Here is a 19,993-nt window from a genome sequence, read left to right on the forward strand (position 1 = left end):
ACCACGATATGGTGCTTAGGAAACATGAAGAATATGATGATGATGATGATGATGATGATGATACAGTGTGTCTTTTTTTTCGCATGTCTGATAACTTGCTGCTGTAATGTAACAATTTCCCAGCTTGGGATCAATAAAGTAAATCTACCTATGGATGATGATGATGATTATTATTATTATTATTATTATTATTATTATTATTATTATTATTAATGTTGTTGTTGTTGTTGTTGTATTCCGTATTGTTTACATGAAAGGCGCATAGCGACATGCAGCCATTTTGGAATGTGTCGCGTGTCGTCACTCCAGCCGGCCGTCGCGTTTCCACGGAGACAGTTTCCATGGGAACGCGGGTGGGCCGGTGAGACGGTCTCCGAGGCGCGAGCGGCCCAGGCGGGGTTTTGACGCTAATAATAATCTTTATTGTAAGTGGAATCAGCGGCAGGTTTGGGACAGAAGGGAAATATGGCCGACACAATAACACCGGAGAGTGTAAGTGCCTTTAATTCATCATCCTTTCTTTCTGTACTGTGTTCAGATCCACATATTTCAGTCCGCGTGATGAAATTGCTTTATTATCTCACACACACACACACACACACACATTACTGCACTTTCACTGGGCCACTCAGAAATACATCTCTCTCTCTCTCTCTCTCTCTCTCTCTCTCTCTCTTCCTTTATTTATTTTATTTTTACAGTATTATTGTTGAAATCATTTATTCTGGAAGGGTTTTGTTTCCTGATGTGTTGCATTACTGGGTTTACTGATTATTAGGATTGTGGTTACTGTTTTTGTTGTTGTTGTTGTTGTTGTTGTTTACTTCTTTATTCCTTATTGTTCATCCATTATTCACTACAGATTACGAGATATTGTTTTTTATTCCTGGTTTTCCATTCATAGTTTTTATCATATTATTCATCATCGTTCACTGACTTGTTTTTTTTCTTCCTGGCTTTGATCTTTATTGTTGGTTTAGTGTTCAGTATTTATTCACGATTCATCTATATTAATTATTGTCTAACGGTGATCGGATTTTAATTGGCGTATATTCCTTGGATTCTTTGTGCCGCAAATTATTATTATTGGTTGATGGTTTATTATGGGAAGCACTTTATCCTGGGAACACTGTGCATGAGGAAGAACATGCAAAATTTCTACATTTTTTCATCCTTTAGCTTTTCATTCCACTGGGGAACAAGCTGCAAAAGGACTTAAAAATAAAAGAACTTATTCCATTGAGCGATTTTAACTCCAGACTGAGAGCACTTGAGACGGCGTCCTTGATTTGTAACTGTTTTAAATGATTTTTTTTTTCTTTTTTTCTGACTCCTGTAAATTGTAATTTTAATTTTGTAACCTGTGCTGCCTCTTGGCCAGGACGCCCTTGTAAAAGAGATTATTAATCTCAATGGGTCTTCTTTCCTGGTAAAATAAAGGTAAAAAAAAAAAAACAATTTGAAAAAAAAATTCTGTTGAGTTAGATTTTTATGCTGATTAACACTAAAATTGGCATGCTGATTCCAAAATTGCAGTCAGTTTTTTTCTAGCACGTCAAGTTTTTTCTCCACAGCTTACCCTCCAGATAAGCAAAATTTCACTGATCAGCTGTAGGAAGACTATTTGAAGGTTATGGAAGAACGTTATCAGGGTAGATGGGATGTACATATGATGGCTGACTATTGTTGGAGCATCAAACGCGATAGTCCTCAAGTTGAACACTCCAGAAAGAGCTATAAACGTAAATTTTTACCTTAACTACTTGCACGGGTGGCACGGTGGTGTAGTGGTTAGCACGATCGCCTCACAGCAAGAAGGTTCCAGGTTTGAACCCAGCGGCCGGCGAAGGCCTTTCTGTGTGGAGTTTGCATGTTCTCCCCATGTCTGCGTGGGTTTCCTCCGGGTGCTCCGGTTTCCCCCACAGTCCAAAGACATGCAGTTAGGTTAACATGGGGTGGCCTTGGGCTGAGGTGCCCTTGAGCAAGGTACCGAACCCCTGACTGCTCCCCGGGCACTGTAGTGTGGCTGTCCACTGCTCTGCGTGTGTTCACTGGGTTAAATGCAGAGGATGAATTTCACTGTGCTTGAAGTGTGCATGTGACGAATAAAGGTTTCTTCTTCTTGCACCCAATTATAATTACAATAGCCATAGCCTTTGTAAAAACATAATAGTGTTAAATAAACATTGCCTGTTTCTTTCATATTTCATTGTATGTCAATATTTGTAAATTTTTATAAAACAAGCACATATCTGTTAAGTACAGTATTTTTCATATTTTTTAAGAAACGGGGATCCTATAGTTCAAAAACTTGACATGATAGAGAAAAACTGAGATAAGTTTTGGATTCCGCACCCAAAAATTAGTTCAAAGCAGCTGTCAGACCTAACTCAACAAAAATTGTGTTCCCCAGTGTTATTGGCGAATTTCTTATCTGGGGTTTTATTTTTGGCTGTTGGGTTCTGGGTCCATGGTTTGCTGATTCAGTTATCGGTGTGAGGTCCTGGATATTTGCTGTTTGGATTTAAAAATCATCACCTTTTGTTCCTGGGTGCATTCTTAAAGCCGAAACATGTTGGCAGCTTTAAAGTTTGGACATGACGAAGAATGAAACCATCAACCCTGAGAGCAAAGATTACAGACTTTTTCTTTTCATGTTTTCTGTTTATGTCCAAAACTGCATTTTCCTCTGTTGATTTTCTAATTGCCTTATTTCTTAGTGATTTGTTTCGCATTGTTTTCCCCCCAGTTTCAGGTGTTGAATATAATTTTTTGCTTGTGTAAAATGTTTGTGGTTACTTTGTCACACATGTCTCTGTGGACAAGAGCAGGATTACGTTGGACATATTAAAGGAGGTCTGCGTCCTGCGATGAGAATCGTAGTGATGGGAATCATTCACAAACAGCCAAAAAGGTACAGTCTCTCTCTTTCTCTCTCTCTCACACACACACACGCTACTGTGCTATCCTCGAAACAAAGATCCACAGCACATCACAGGTCAAATGTCAGCTGTGGGAAATTACGACTTCACACACAGTCGGCACATGGACAGTCTGGAAAATTACTTGTACAAGATCACATTCACATCGCTCTCTCTGTAATTCCCATGTCATGGTGCCAGTGCCAGAGCCAGTGCCAGTGCCAGCGTGGGAAAAAAGCATATCCCATGAAGATTGTGTTCTGCCAGATGTTAAAAGGGATACTCTGCTGCTTTGACCTTATTTGGGGAATAAATGCACCGCTCCTTACTCACTAAAGAACGATAGCTAAAATTGGTGTCACTTCATTTATTCGAGTTGATTTCAAGTTTCTGCTGAGAAATGAACACTTTTGCCTTCGTCCATAAAATATCAATAATTTCCAGAAAAGTGCAGGAAATCGAGACTACTGTATTTCTCTGACACACTGCTTGACTGTGTGCAGTATGAAGGTGACATTGTCCTGCCCTGCTCGGGGAGAAGGTGACACGGAGCAGGAAGGTGACGTGGGGTTGCAGCTGATGGTCAAGTTCACAGAAAAGGCAGTGGTCCGCAATTCCCGAGTCAATGGGAAATGGGGGACGTCGGAAAGCATCCTGTCTTTCTTCCCTTTTGCTGCTGGAGAGTCTTTTAAAGTAAGGTTTTGTCTTGTACTCAGTGTCAGTCTTAATACTATCAACACGGCCGATGGTGAAGGATAAGTCAGGGATTAAACACTTGGAGGCATGTTGTTATATGAAAATAATCAATAATGAGTTGGTGTGATGAAGCTGAGTCACTGGTAACATCCCAAACTGGTTTATTTTCCTTTTACAGCATGGGCTGAAATGTTTTCTTCCTCCAATAACAGTACAATTTTTCATTTATTCAAGAATAACATCATACATTTATAGTTTAATCCATTTATAGTTGTACTGAGTGTTTGGAACCTTCGCAAAGCAAGTTACTTCCTGTTCTCATGATTGTTATAGAAGCTGTAAACAGTTATTCCGTCACGAGGCTCTCTTTTCTCTCTCTCTTGATTAATAAGACTAAAAAAAACACAGGGTTTTTTTTGTATTACCTAAAAACCACTCCGCATCTGTTGGAAAACTGACAGCTTGACCTCTGACACTGGAGACTCCTTCCTTAAATGTTAAACAAACATCTCCTCACAAAACATCAACGATAACACATATATTAAAATCGGTCCCCTGTGGGTCCTTGTGGCTACTGCTTATAAATAAAATAGTTTTCTGATTCCATGTCCATACAGTAAATATCGCATATATACATGTTCTCAATTCTACTCGCCTCATCTCTTACAAGCGTCACCAAGCTGTGAGCAGCATCAGGGCTTGGAGTATTTGGGTTACCAATTTTGTTTAGTGTTTTGTTCAAAATACAGTGCCGTGAATGAGATCTATTTTCAAAATAGTAAGAAAGAAAGCACTTGTTCATGAATTGTCTTAGAAACATTAAGTTAAGTCCCTTCCCACGCCATGTGGCGGCGCCGATCTCCATAGCTCTCGACCTCTCACCTATTACATAGCTAGGGTTACAGTGGGGGGCTGGTCCTCTGGTAACCACGAGAGTTTGACTCCCCACTCGGATCTGTATTGCAGCGTGCCTTGCCAGACAGCAGTAGGTACCATTTTTATGATGGTCTTTGGTATGACCCAACCATGAGTAGAACTCGCGATCTCCCGATCGGGAGGCGGACACGCTAACCACTAGGCCAACTCGCGGTCTTAGAAGCATTATTTAGTACAAATGAGCACATTAGTTTTGTTCCACAATTGTAGTGTAAATACTCTAAAATAAATAATCCCTCGAAAGGGCTGAGTTATCCCCCGAAGGAGCTGATTTATTCCCACACAGGACTTTTGTAATTGCAAACTGAGTGGATCACGCAAAAGATTCCAACGTTGTCTTCGCTGCCTTCTTGAGTTTTTGTTGAATGGCTGGAATTCTTGGCGTAAATATCTGCCAAAAAGCTCAAAAAACCTTACAAAACCTTTCATTTGACCTTTCAGAAGGATTAAACAAAAGCTTTTCTTAAAATAAACACCACTTACTTGATATCGAATCAGTAGCCTCGGCGAACCACGAGGTGAATTTTGTTTATCTTTTTATCTGCTGGTTATCTTCTAATACTACGAAGTTATAACGAGGTTTCTCTTATTTCGTTTCTGGTTCTGATTGGTTCCGAAGTTTATCAAGAAGTAGAACGGGTCACCGAACTTGATCAGGATACGTGCTGATTGGTTACGAAGTTTCACTATTGTTACACTCATTCTTACAACACGATGACATCGTGGATTCGCCACTCGTTCTTGTGCACCTTTGATAACACGAGATCAACCGTTCGTATCGCGAGATCACGATTTGCCGTTCTGGTGATTGTAATGCTTATGCATATGCGCAGTGCACTATTGTTACCCTCATTCTTACATTCTTACAATATGATGACATCGTGGCTCCGCCTCTGTGAGGCAGTAGCCACAACAAGGCCATGACTGTCAGAGCTGGAAAATTCTGACCAATTACAGTCCAGAATACACCAGTGCTGTGGTATAAGACTGATATTCTCTCTCTCTCTCTCTCTCTCTCTCTCTCAGATGGAGATCGTGTGTGAGCACCAGCAGTTCCGGATCCTGGTGGACGGTCAGCCATTGTGTGGATTCACACACAGAGTGACCCAGCTGGCGTCTCTCACATCCCTGCATGTGGGTGGAGACCTGCAGCTCACCAAAGTCGCATGAAAAGAAAAGTATCACCATCAAAAAAAAAAAAAAAAAAAAAAAAAAAACCAGGCACTCATAAGCTAATTGTAAACCTTTGATACACAAAGTTCTTTCAAGAAAATCTCTCTCCTTTAGTGACCTTTGACCCTCTGCATTGACCACTGAGTCAGGAAAAATATACACACATTCTCATAACAATTGAGAAATATTCCAAAGTTACAGTCAGATGTGATTTGTATCACACTCAGACCTCATGCACACACACACATGGATATTTCTGGAAACGCATTTTTCTCCTTTAATGAAAAAAAAAAAGTCCATACTTTTTTTTTCTTCCCAGGGATTTCTCCCCAATCCAGACAAAAAGCTAAAAGGTCTGACGTGAACATGCCAGACCAGTAGGTGGCAGTAAACCGCAGTGCTATCAAATTCTCAATTCTGATTGGCCAGAAAGTGTTGCTTAATTTTCTGGAAGAATAGTGCAAATCACAGCTTTGTATTAATGTGCTCATCGTTTCTATAGTAACGGCTAATTCAGACAGTCTTACGCAGCAGACGCTCCTTATAAAAATACGTGGAATCGTAATCATTGATACGGTGAACATTTCCCCATAAGGAGACGTTTCTTTAATGTTTATGGAAGGAGTTTCCAGTGAGAGAGACTCAGCAAGAGAACAGCTGTTTATAACAGATAGAACATCTGTGAGAACGTTGACGTTCCACAACTATGGCGTAAGTATAAAAAGAACGACATGTCATTAGTTAATAAATAAAACATAGTTGTGATATTGCTGTGGTGTTCGATCAAGCCTACTGGTTGTCATGGATACTGTATTTTGTGTGATGTATCGGCCGAAACAAAGGGCTGAAAAACAGCGAGGAAAACAAACAACGACGCAATCATGTGAGAATAAAGTCAGCATTATGTGCAAGTTCACGTCATGATACGGCATTTGTGCAGAGGCCAAAGCAAACTGTATTGTTTTCAAAAATATCCATGTGGACGTTGTTTCAGTGACGCAAACCAGCAGCTGACAATTTACGATTCATTCTCGTGAATCCTGACGACATTCGGCGAAGCTTTGAATAAAATAAGATATCTTTTAAAAAACACATTTATGAACTAGTCCTTCCAAGGAGGCAAAAATAATCTCTGACATGTACTCCGACCTGCTCTGGCCTTGACCTTGACCTTTGGCTCTTTCATATTCCAACAGAAGTGCCTTGACAAGTGTGTGTGTGGCTCCACTGTCCTCATGGAGGCAGTAAAAATACAACCTGAATGACTTCGGAAAGCTCTCAGAAATTTCTGATGCAATATGAATAATGTACATGGTGCTATAGAACAGGGTGATGTGTGTGTGTCTCTGTGTGTGTGTCTGTGTGTGTGTGTGTGTGTGTGTGTGTGTCCCACACTCGCCTACAATACACCCCCGGAAGTTCATGTCTGCTGCATTAGGGTTCACCTGATCATTTCTGTGTGTTTGCATTCAGATCTGTCCGAATGCACGGCCCGTGAAATCGACGTGTCTGGTCATGAAACAAAATAAAAAAACGAGACGTCTCTCAAGATGCCTTTGTTTGAATTTGATTCAGTCTGAAACCAATAAAAGTCTTTTTGCAAATCGCTGCGATGTTGTGGTGTGATCTGTATCACTGTCACTCGAGGAAAGGTCTTCAGGGAAGTGACGTGAAAAACACGTGTGTATGACATTTTATCATTAATGTGCTTTGTTATGAAGAACATACTCGCTTTGCAAATACACGATTGTTTTTACATCACACTTCTGTTTAACATTATTCTGATTCTTCGACAATTTTTCTTCTATAATTTGCTGTTTTTATCTATAAACTGCTTTTTTCAACCTTTTAATGAGGGGCTTGTTTTGGAAATGTTGATTTTATAAACTGCATTTCTTTAAAAGAGATAAAGATCAAAGCTTGAATTGTTTCTATTCAAATACACTCATGGACTGGATGTAAATTCAAATCCCAGCTGCCACTGGTGATGTCATACTGAGCCGACCAATCAGCTGCTTCACTTTAAACTTGCACACTCCTCTCTTTTTGGTTCTATCTATCTATCTATCTATCTATCTATCTATCTATCTATCTATCTATCTATCTATCTATCTATCTATCTATCTATCAGTTTATTTTTCTTTCTTGCTTGCTTTCTTTTGATCTATCTATCTATCTATCTATCTATCTATCTATCTATCTATCTATCTATCTATCTATCTATCTATCTATCTATCTATCTATTACCTCGCCCAGGACAGACTCCACCAGGGGGTGAGGTATTGTTTTCGGTCGGGTTTCTTTGTTTTTTTTGTTAATGATATTACGGGAAAATGGCTGGATCAATCTTCATGAAACTTTCAGGATAGATGGGCATCGGTCTCAAATACAACCTCCAACATTTTGAGGGTCATCCAGTCAAGGTCACCAAAAAGGTCAAAATCGTTTTTGGTGTGTCTACTGTCTCATATAGAAGCGCAAGCCACTACGTCATCGTGCTGTAAGAATGTAAGAGTGTAACAGTCGTGCATTGTGCACACGCATACACATGTTCCTATTAAAATGGCTGGTGAGTGTATACAATTCGGTTCATCATTCGGAATAAATGGACTAAAGAAATCGCTTTCAGACATGTTTATGCTTATTACAGAGGGAAAGTGCGTTCCACTGAGCTCTAACGTCGGGCCATTTCCGGGAAATAAGAGTTTGGGTCATGGCGACAGCGTGTGTGTGTGTGTGTCAGCCTCGGTTCGGAGGTTTCAGTTTTGAAAACTGTAAGAGGTAAGAGTAGAATAATATAAAGTACAGACACTTGGTATATTTTACTTCTGTGATTTTTAAATTGCTCATTTTTGGATTACGCTTCATTTTTGTGGCTACGGCCTCATGGAGTATACTGTACTGTGTGTGTGTGTATATATATATATATATATATATATATATATATATATATATATATATATATATATATATAAAATAAAATAGTTTTCTTATCCCATGTCCATAAAATACAGCATATATATGCATGCTATATTTATTGTATGGGCATGGGATCAGAAAACTATTTTATTTATCAGCAGTAGCCACATGGACCCATAGGGACTGATTTTTTTCACGATATCTTCCTTCATATTCATTATAAGTGCTACCGGGCGAGATTTATTTTGCTGGCAACACTTGTTTATTTATTTATTTATTTTTCTTCCTTTCTTTCTTTTGGTTTCTTTCCTTCCTTCTTTCTTTCAGTTTCTTATTATTTATTTATTATTTTGTTTTGGTTTCTTTATTTCTTTAATTTTTCTTTCTTTCTTTCTTTCTTTCTTTCTTTATTTCTTTCTTTCAGTTTGTTCATTTATTTATTTTTGCTTTCTTTCCTTCTTTATTTTGGTTTCCTTTTTATTTATTTCTTTTTCTTTCTTTCGATTTATTTATTTATTTATCTTTCTTCCTTTCCTTCTTTTGGTTTCTTTTTGGTTTGTTTATTTATTTATTTTTCTTTCTTTTGGTTCATTTATTTGTTTGTTTTCTCTTTTGGTCTATTTTTCTTTCTTTTGTTTCTTTCTTTCTGGCTGTCACCTATGGTCAATTTAGAGTCACCAGTTAACCTAACCTGCATGTCTTTGGACTGTGGGGGAAACCGGAGCACCCGGAGGAAACCCACACGGACACGGGGAGAACATGCAAACTCCACACAGAAAGGCCCTCGCCGGCCACGGGGCTCGAACCCGGACCTTCTTGTTGTGAGATGACAGCGCTAACCACTACACCACCATGCCACCCGGTGTATTTCTTTGTTTCTGTAATTCATTTCTTTGGACATTCATTTCCTCTAATTGCTTTGGGTTTTCATTGTCTTTCTCTCTTTCTTGTGTATATTAATCACTCCATCATTTCATCAGCATGAATATAAACACTCATGTTTTTGAATTTTTCAAATGTCCCCCCTCCCCCCAGTCCTCCATCACCAATTCCTTTTCAGTTCAGTCTTCATTCAGGAAACTTTCTTTCTTTCTTTTTTTCTTTCTTTCTTTCTTTCTCTTTCATGAATACATGTTGTAATGTGGAACTCACTGTACCTCTATTATTTTTATTCTTAAATTTAATACAGCATCATTACAATCAAGTCCAGCATGATATCACACAATAATGTTGGCACATGTCTGGTATAAAAGCTGATAAAAATATTTAATGAACACTAAAAGTTCAGCTTGGTATAAAACAAGTATCACTGTACATAAAGCAAACATTCAAGGACTTTTACAGAAGAGAGCAAAGTGCTTCGAGTGAGAATAATTTAAAGAAAGTGAAAGAAACAACTGAAGGCAGTGTGTCATGGATTTCACAAACGTCTAGCTGCAAGCGACTGTGAAAGGGAGGGGAGTGTGATGAAGTGAACGTCCTGCCAGCAGGATGAGCTTCATCGTGGCCTTCAGAGCACTCCTGCTCCCCAAGTGCATGAAGGTCCACAATCTGAACGCTGAGAAACGTGAAAGGTGGCTGCTGTTTTATTTGTGTTCTCAAGAACACAATGAACAAAGCCCATCAGCATGGAGCTGCAAGCTGGTGCAGAGCTGATTGAGTTTTATAGATCGAATCCATTTTAAATGTGAAATAGTTTTGTCGTTTTGAAATAACGATATTTCGCATTTTCATCCACCGTCATCGTGAGTGTCGTCCAACAACGCGGTGAAGCTCATGCTTCTGAATTCATGCTGAAGATTATACTGGGGTTTGTAATAATCAGGACACAATCCAGGTGTGAAAGGCTTCACCGCACCGCACGTTTCACGTCAGCTGTTTCTGAGGCTAACCGCGTCTTTATGTTTGCTGCTTGATGGCTTCGATCCACTCCATCTTCTCCTGGTGTGTGGGAGCCTGGATGAAGTAATGTCTGTCCGTCTGAGTGATGATCTTAAACAGGTTCCCCTGGACTTTACCTTTCACGCCTGCACATGTCGAAAAACACATGGGGTTATATGATTTAGCGGTAAACGCTCAGCTAGCTGGATAAACACTCCAATACATGTCTAACGTGGCTGAACATGCAGGAAAAAAATTACAGCACTGCAAAAACATTACTGTTGTGCTTCATGATATTATACCTGGACATCCTGGATACGTTTCATGTTGATGACTGATAGTCTACCTGTAATTATGCTGACTCACACACACACACACACACACCTGAGGGTACGCCATTGTCATCCAGAGAAGAAACCAGGCAACCACGTAAAGAGAACCCGCCGGCCGGAGTGATGTCATCCTGAGGAACGAGGTCATCAAAGGAAGTAGACAAGTCAGTACACAACCAAGAGCAACAACAACAGCACAAGAAAAACTGCACAAACTGTTAGTTCGCCTGAGTTAGGAAAAAGAAAAACACCTCAAATTATCTTCCAAAATGGATTGAATTATTCTGTCATTTTCATTCCTAAATATTTACGTTGACGCTCTTCCGAAGTGTTTTATTCCTCTTATACAGCAACAGCAATCTGCCCTGGATTTTATTTATTTATTTAAGAACGTCTCACGTTTTATCCGTGTCTAGTGTAGTGACATTTCATGTTGTCGAATGTTGACAAAACAAGTTCCCATTTACGTTATAGCAGCGATAAATATTCATCCCTTCATCAGCATTTCTTTTTTCTCTCTCTTGAAATTATTAAGAGAAAAAAAAACTTTAAAAAGCGTAAACACCGCTGTCCTGGAAATGTCGGAAAGCTTCGAGTTACAGTTTCACTTCTGACTGTTCCAAAGTGCTGTAACACTGGAGACTCCTTCCATCCGTGTGACGTTTGCAGAAAACCCCAGTTTGTGTTTCTGTGGCGCGTCTGCTGGACACGTCCCTGTCGATGAGCTGTTACTGTAGAAACCATAACGTATTCGAACAAGCACATTCTTCTAAACCTGGCCTTTTTTTTCATGATCTTCTGAAGAAAATAAAATGTTCACTATTAACAGACTGCCATCCTTTAAATATGAAGAGGGTCGCTGACTTTTCATGGTCTCCGCCCGTGAAGTTAATAACACTGTTTTGTTTTCATTATTTTGTTCAAATTGCTGATTAAAGTTCGCATTTCTATTTCTGGGGCGGCACGGTGGTGTAGTGGTTAGCGCTGTTACCTCACAGCAAGAAGGTTCTGGGTTTGAGCCCCGTGGCCGGCGAGGGCCTTTCTGTGTGGAGTTTGCATGTTGTCCGCGTGGGTTTCCTCCGGGTGCTCCGGTTTCCCCCACAGTCCAAAGACATGCAGGTTAGGTTAACTGGTGACTCTAAATTGAGCGTAGGTGTGAATGTGAGTGTGAATGGTTGTCTGTGTCTATGTGTCAGCCCTGTGATGACCTGGCGACTTGTCCAGGGTGTACCCCGCCTTTCGCCCGTAGTCAGCTGGGATAGGCTCCAGCTCGCCTGCGACCCTGTAGAACAGGATAAAGCGGCTAGAGATAATGAGATGAGATGAGATTTCTATTGATCCATTTAAGATCTCACACACATTAATACGCTGACAATTTGGAAAAGTTTTCTTCTTGATTTTTAGATTGTCGTTATCAGTCAGAGCAGCTGGATCGTAAATATCGTATCAGAAGAGGATCGATGGATCGTTTCACCTCGTAATGAAGAAATGTATTTGAGCTCATCGCGCTCACCTTGCTTGGGTCGTAGTAGTGCAGGAAACCTGGTTCCGACCTCAGTACGAAGAGTCGCACCTTCCAGTTCTTCACGTTGTGTCCCTGAGACACACACGCATTCAGAAGTGAGAAACAGACACGTTATAAAGGATCTAATTCATCCTTATGATGGAGTGATAACCTTGAAGATTTGATGATGAAGGTCTGATTTAGAACCTCAGGCCAAATGTAATGACTCCATTTCTACGTCTATTTTTCTCACCTGTTTGACCAGGTATCCTCTTTTCTGCACTCTTCCACTCAGCTCGACCGCAGACACGGACTTCTCTGACTTCACACTCCCCCTCTTCTTCAAGCTCTCAGCCTGAACACACACACACACACTTACAGTAAAAAAAAAAATCCAGCACTGGCTTCTCATACCTGCTCATTCCTGCTCAAACAATGATCATTAACGTTACGACAGAAACAGAAAAACGTACGAAGCTGTAGAGAGCTGTAGAATCGTCGAGGAACTGTTCTCCAAGAGCGGCGCTCCTCATGGCGGCGACACTCTTCACGCCGACAGCTCTCACACAGCCTTCATCGAGCAGAGCCGACGCCAGAGTCACAGCCTCCACCCGAGTCAGAGCCAGCTGAGAGAACACCAGCCAGTCCACTACTGTCGAGCCTACACACACACACACACCATAAAACCATTAGAATTTCACAAATATAACGTACCGTTATTATATTACACCTTACACTTCAAAAGAGACAAGAGAGAAAATATAAAACACATCATTTCTTTTAGGAATGCCATGATACTGTATGGAGTTGAGTGCAGAAGTTTGCATCCCTTTTATATCTACAAAAACAGAATCCTTCCAACATCTTTATTAGTTTATGAATTCCTGTCATGCTTGCACACATTGGTGCTCCAAGCTCGCAGCGGTGACCCTCAGACTGCAACTTGCATGCGTTCGAGCTCATTAGGACTCATTGCCATGCACCTGTTCCTGATCAGAGTGTAATCACAGCTTGCATAAAGGACTCTCCTCACACACACATACACACACTTAACAACGTAACATACTGTACATAACTTGGGCGGCACGGTGGTGTAGTGGTTAGCACAGTCACCTCATAGCAAGAAGGTTCTGGGTTCGAACCCAGCGGCCGGCGAGGGCCTTTCTGTGTCGAGTTTGCATGTTCTCCCCGTGTCTGTGTGGGTTTCCTCCGGGTGCTCCGGTTTCCCCCACAACCCAAAGACATGCGGTTAGGTTAATATGGGACGGCCCTGGGCTGAGGTGCCCTTGAGCAAGGTACCGAACTCCCAACTGCTCCCCGGGCGCTGTTAGCATGGCTGCCCACTGCTCTGTGTGTGTGTGTGTTCACTGCTTCAGCTGGGTTAAATGCAGAGAGGAAATTTCACAAGTGTGTGATGAATAAAGTTGTGCTTTGTTTTCTTTCTCTTTCTTAACTGTTTTGCTACTCTGGTTTTGAACTTATTTCCATACCTTGTATATCCTGTTTGCCAATCGCCTGAAATCTGCCTGTTTCTGGTTCTGCTCTTTGCCTCATGTTTTGGAAATGTTTGCCATCTTGCTTTCAAATAAACTCTTCCTACACTTACATCTGTCCATCGCCCGTTCCTGTGTCAATTCCCCATCGCCACAAGTCTTATTTCGAGCATAAACATCTGAAACGGCTTCCCAAACAAAACTCTTTTAAGAATCAGCGGGAATCAGAAACAGTTCTCACACACCCTAAAGCCAGAAATATTGATCTGGAGAGAAAAAGATCAATGTTAACGGAAACCATTCATCAGAAATGTAAGAAATGGATCTGAAGATATGAGCAAAGATGACACTGTAACGCATGAAGGGGAAAAAACAACTAAAAATAAAAACAGACTCAAACTTGAAGAAAATCCATAATTATGTCCATATTATCTATTAATAACATACACTTTTGACTATATGTTACTTTATGTTTATAAAACAGAACTTTTGCGCTCAACTTCGAAGACCTGTGTGTGTGTGTGTGTGTGTGTGTGTGTGTGTGTGTGTGTGTGTGTGTGTGTGTGTTGTGAGGATACAGACCTGAGAAGCAGTTGATGTAGGTGCTGCCATGCTCCACATGGCTGCTCATCTTAATGCCACTGTGAACATCATACATGGAGTCCACCACCTGACTGGCACACACACACACACACACACACACACACACACACACATACAGAGTTCAGGATCGAAAACTTCAATTTAAACCCAGAAATATGAAATAGTAAAAGAAAGAAAGACACCCTGAATGGTTTACGTGACTGGTGTAGTTTGATGATTCAGTGCTAAAAATGTGTGACGTAAGAATGAAAACACTTGGGGATGTGCTGTGAGAGGAAAATAATCAGCGAAGGACAGTTACTGTTCCCACCCTGAAGGAGATTCTTTTTCCTAATAACAGCACATCTCCAAGTGTTCCATTCCTCTTATACGACAACAACAATGATCAGATTATCTCATCTCATCTCATCATCTCTAGCCGCTTTATCCTTCTACAGGGTCACAGGCAAGCTGGAGCCTATCCCAGCTGACTACGGGCGAAAGGCGGGGTACACCCTGGACAAGTTGCCAGGTCATCACAGGGCTGACACATAGACACAGACAACCATTCACACTCACATTCACACCTACGGTCAATTTAGAGTCACCAGTTAACCTAACCTGCATGTCTTTGGACTGTGGGGGAAACCGGAGCACCCGGAGGAAACCCACGCGGACACGGGGAGAACATGCAAACTCCGCACAGAAAGGCCCTCGCCGGCCACGGGGTTCGAACCCGGACCTTCTTGCTGTGAGGCGACAGCGCTAACCACTACACCACCGTGCCGCCATGATCAGATTATAATCTCTGATTTATTCAAGAATGACACGTTGTACTTTTTGTCCATTTATAGTTACTTTGAACGCTGTGGAACGTTGACGAAAAGAGTTACTTCCTGTTCTCAGTTACGTTACAGCAGCTACAGTGTAAACAACACGCAGCTTGTCGTGTTAAGCCAGTATCTCACTGGGCTGCGACAGCTTGCGACAAATTGTGAACGTCATTCGCGAGAGAGTTTCAAAAGTGTCTTGAAACATTCAAGGGGCTTCTCAATTTCCTCGCATGAGTCGCAAAGTGTCGCTCCTTCGTCGCTGAAATTTTGAACATGTTCAAAAAATTAGTGCGACAAAATTTCTCTCAAAATAGCCGCAAATGCGTCGCTGGTGTCGCAAAGCCGTCACGAACCCTTCTCAAGTCAGTTTCCGTGAGACAGGAAGTGCGAGTGCATCTCACTGGGCTGCGACAGCCTGTGACTAGTTGGAGACACAACAATTGCGGTAAAATATGTGAAAATCAATTCATTGTGATTCCAAGTGAAAATTCGCATATTTTATCGCAATTGTTGTGTCTCCAACTAGTCGCAGGCTGTCGCAGCCCAGTGAGATACTGCCTTTACAGAGAAACAGTGAAGTGTAAACTCCTCTGTCCTGAAGATGTCGGAAAGTTAAAGTTACAGTTTTTCCTCTGACTGCTACAAAACGCTGACACTGGAGACTCCTTCCATAAATGAAAGAGCTTTTACTATAGAAAGGATAACAGATCTGAACAAGTCGCACTACTGTCAGAGCTGATGTCAGAGCAAATCACCTTCTGACCAATCAGAATCCAGAACATTAATAATAATCAGAAGAAGTAGAAGTAGCAGAACGAACGACTGAAACGATCATGTCGGTGTGTATTACAGTGGTGCTTGAAAGTTTGTGAACCCTTTAGAATTTTCTATATTCCTGCATAAATACGACCTAAAACATCATCAGATTTTCACACAAGTCTTAAAAGTAGATAAAGAGAACCCAGTTAAACAAATAAGACAAATATTATACTTGGTCATTTATTTATTGAGGAAAATGATCCAATATTACATATCTGTGAGTGGCAAAAGTATGTGAACCTTTGCTTTCAGTATCTGGTGTGACCCCCTTGTGCAGCAATAACTGCAGCTAAACGTTTCCGGTAACTGTTGATCAGTCCTGCACACCGGCTTGGAGGAATTTTAGCCCGTTCCTCCGTACAGAACAGCTTCAACTCTGGGATGTTGGTGGGTTTCCTCACATGAACTGCCCGCTTCAGGTCCTTCCACAACATTTCGATTGGATTAAGGTCAGGACTTTGGCTTGGCCATTTCAAAACATTAACTTTATTCTTCTTTAACTATTTTTGGGAGAACGACTTGTGTGCTTAGGGTCGTTGTCTTGCTGCATGACCCACCTTCTCTTGAGATTCAGTTCATGGACAGATGTCCTGATATTTTCCTTTAGAATTTGCTGGTATAATTCAGAATTCATTGTTCCATCAATGATGGCAAGTCGTCCTGGCCCAGATGCAGCAAAACAGGCCCAAACCATGATACTATCATCACCATGTTTCACATATGGGATAAGGTTCTTATGCTGGAATGCAGTGTTTTCCTTTCTCCAAACATAACACTTCTCGTTTAAACCAAAAAGTTCTATTTTGATCTCATTCGTCCACAGAACGTTTCCAGTAGCCTTCTGGCTTGTCCATGTGATCTTTAGCAAACTGCAGACGAGCAGCAATGTTCATTCTGGAGAGCAGTGGCTTTCTCCTTGCAACCCTGCCATGCACACCATTGTTGTTCAGTGTTCTCCTGATGGTGGACTCATGAACATTAACATTAGCCAATGTGAGAGAGGCCTTCAGTTGCTTAGAAGTTACCTGGGTTCCTTTGTGACCTCACTGACTATTACATGCCTTGCTCTTGGAGTGATCTTTGTTGGTCGACCACTCCTGGGGAGGGTAACAATGGTCTTGAATTTCCTCCATTTGTACACAATCTGTCTGACTGTGGATTGGTGGAGTCCAAACTCTTTAGAGATGGTTTTGTAACCTTTTCCAGCCTGATAAACATCAACAACGCTTTTTCTGAGGTCCTCAGAAATCTCCTTTGTTCGTGCCATGATACACTTCCACAAACATGTGTTGTGAAGATCAGACTTTGATAGATCCCTGTTCTTTAAATAAAACAGGGTGCCCACTCACACCTGATTGTCATCCCATTGATTGAAAACACCTGACTCTAATTTCACCTTCAAAACAACTGCTAATCCTAGAGGTTCACATACTTTTGCCACTCACAGTTATGTAATATTGGATCATTTTCCTCAATAAATAAATGACCAAGTATAATATTTTTGTCTCATTTGTTTAACTGGGTTCTCTTTATCTACTTTTAGGACTTGTGTGAAAATCTGATGATGTTTTAGGTCATATTTATGCAGAAATATAGAAAATTCTAAAGGGTTCACAAACTTTCAAGCATCACTGTATATCACACTGATGATGTGAAAAAGATTGAAACCTGAGGTTCACGCTGTGGAGCTGCAGCGGCCGTGAAGATTTCGGTTCAGCAGGAGAAGGAGCTTGAACATCACCGGGGCTGAGTCTTCTCACGGCTGCAACGATCTCTGCGGCCCACTCGTCTCGCTCGTCCCGAGAACACGCCTCCAGGAAGTACTCCTCCGAAGTGTTGGTCTTCAGTCTCAGGACCAGCTAGGAGACAAAAAAAAAAAAAGCACTGACACTGGAGACTCCTTCCATAAATGTATAATAAACATCTTTACCATGTCAACTATTCTACGATTTCTTTCATTTCAAAAAGGAGACTTTTTTAAAAAAAATCTGTTTATTGTTTGAGCTTTTTGAATCAACACCTTCTGACCTTCTGACCAATCAGATGTTTAAAATGTTGAAAGAAATCTTGCATAATGTCTCCATGTGTGTCACTGTCTGCTGACTGATTCTCTAACTCCTGAACACGAGCCACAACAAGCTCAGACACAGAAAAACACCAGTTACTGTGGCATCTGAGCAATAAAATACAAAACACACGCCGTGTTCCTGACAAGCCGGAGCACAAAACTGAATTCCACAGCACGTTTATTGGATAAGTGGAATTTTAACAGCCTGCAGCTGTGAACTCGATGGAACAAATCACAGCCATGCCCGATAAGACCTGCATGCGTGGGTCGGATAATAAAAACTAAATTACACACGATATATTATAATCTTCTATATTAACCTGTGTCTTATTCATCTCCTGGATGCACGAATGAAGAGTCCAAGTTGTGCCAATGACAGGTTGTGTTTTATGGATTTGACAGTAAAATACCCTGATGACCCAATCACATCCAGCTGCATGTAAGTCATGTTGCTTTGTCTTACCGGTCTGTTTTCGTATTCCAGGTAAGGACAGGTGATCTCACAGCCGTGTAACGGGACGCTCCCTCGGTGGCACGAGTCCCGTTTCCCCCCTTCATATCTGTAGTAGAGCAGCTGTTTGGCTTTCAGGACGAACCACCGAACCTTCCAGTTGTGAACCACGTGACCCTGATGAGAAAGGTGAAAACAGGGATGTTAAAAGGTTTAATCCCACAGCGCTGGTCAATTCTGGATTCTGATTCAGAAAACACATAACAATACTCAGTACAGGGAGAAGAAAGGATCAGGAACGGGATCAGGATCTCCTGTAAAACCTCTCATCATTCCAAGATAAAAAGCACAACTTACCCTCTTCACCAAAAAACCTTCTTTCAGGACTGAGCTTTTCTGCATGTCCATGGCTGCTGATTTCTGCTGCTCTGACACACTGCTGAGTTTTTTATAGCCGGGGTGGATTGCGTCATCACTCCTCCACACCCCACATACCTCAGGGCAGGAAACACCTGACAGGTAAAGAGAAATGCAAACAGAGGGCAGGAGGGCAGGAAGTGCACCACCTACACTACACTTAATTTCCCTGAGGGAACCCTCCCAAAGGGATCAATAAAGTTCTAGCTAATCTAATCTAATCTAATCTAATCTAATCTAATCTAATCTAATCTACACATGCTGCTCCTCCACAGCCTGCTTCTGTCCCTGACCCTCACTGACTCTGTCTTCAAACTCAGCTGTTCGTATGTGTGTGAAACTGTTCAATCACATGCAACATGCCTAATACAAGTCAGCTAGGATGTTAGCTTTACTAGTTAGCAAAGAGCAAGCTAATGCTAACTAGTCTGAAATAGCTGTTGTATTGACAAAATGGCTTGAAAAAAATACAATTCTGTGAAAACACGACATTTCTGTTCCCAATTTACAAAGTGATGATGATGATGATGATGATGATGATGATGATGGGGTGTAAATCACAATGAAGACATCAATGTAATCCAAAGTGAAAATCACTTTGTTGTCTGTCCCAAGTCCTTTAAACACCACTTTCAACCAAATAAATACATTTGAGCTATTTGTAACTGATATTTACTGATTTAGTGAGAAATAAAACTGGGATTTGAACTTTCAGAAGGACAGACATATTTTTATGAGTCATCATAAAAAACAATGAGTCACAGACGGGCCCGTGGTGGTGTCACAATCTGAGTCACTTTTTACTCAGAATCTGACGTTTGGTTGTTTTTTTTTTTTTGTTTTTTAACCTTAGAGTTGTAGATGACTCTTCGGGGAGATGTTGCAAAACCAAAATAATTTTTAAAAAACGCCATGGTTACAAATTACACTAATTAAATAAACAATAGAAAAAGTGCTGTCTATGCTAA

At 41.0% G+C, this 19,993-nt stretch overlaps 2 protein-coding genes across 2 annotated transcripts; one reads left to right on the top strand and one right to left on the bottom strand.

Annotated features, from left to right (window-relative positions):
- Positions 1–394: 394 nt before the first annotated feature.
- Positions 395–7,334, top strand: si:ch211-10a23.2 (Galectin-related protein A-like). The gene is made up of 4 exons (XM_060925191.1): positions 395–492; positions 2,832–2,914; positions 3,425–3,614; positions 5,580–7,334. The coding sequence occupies exons 1-4, from the start codon at positions 466–468 to the stop codon at positions 5,721–5,723; spliced, it is 444 nt and encodes a 147-aa protein (XP_060781174.1). The 5' UTR covers positions 395–465; the 3' UTR covers positions 5,724–7,334.
- Positions 7,335–9,887: 2,553 nt separating this feature from the next.
- On the bottom strand, positions 9,888–19,036 carry plek2 (pleckstrin 2). Its single transcript, XM_060925192.1, has 9 exons — positions 18,966–19,036; positions 18,621–18,785; positions 17,758–17,948; positions 14,438–14,529; positions 12,836–13,023; positions 12,616–12,717; positions 12,372–12,455; positions 10,911–10,989; positions 9,888–10,672 (listed from the first exon to the last, which is right to left on the bottom strand). Exons 1-9 carry the CDS (start codon positions 19,014–19,016, stop codon positions 10,545–10,547), a joined length of 1,080 nt encoding a protein of 359 aa, XP_060781175.1. The 5' UTR covers positions 19,017–19,036; the 3' UTR covers positions 9,888–10,544.
- Positions 19,037–19,993: the final 957 nt, after the last annotated feature.

This window comes from Neoarius graeffei, chromosome 7 (assembly GCF_027579695.1).
Source record: "Neoarius graeffei isolate fNeoGra1 chromosome 7, fNeoGra1.pri, whole genome shotgun sequence".
In the NCBI taxonomy this organism is placed as follows: Eukaryota; Metazoa; Chordata; class Actinopteri; order Siluriformes; family Ariidae; genus Neoarius; species Neoarius graeffei.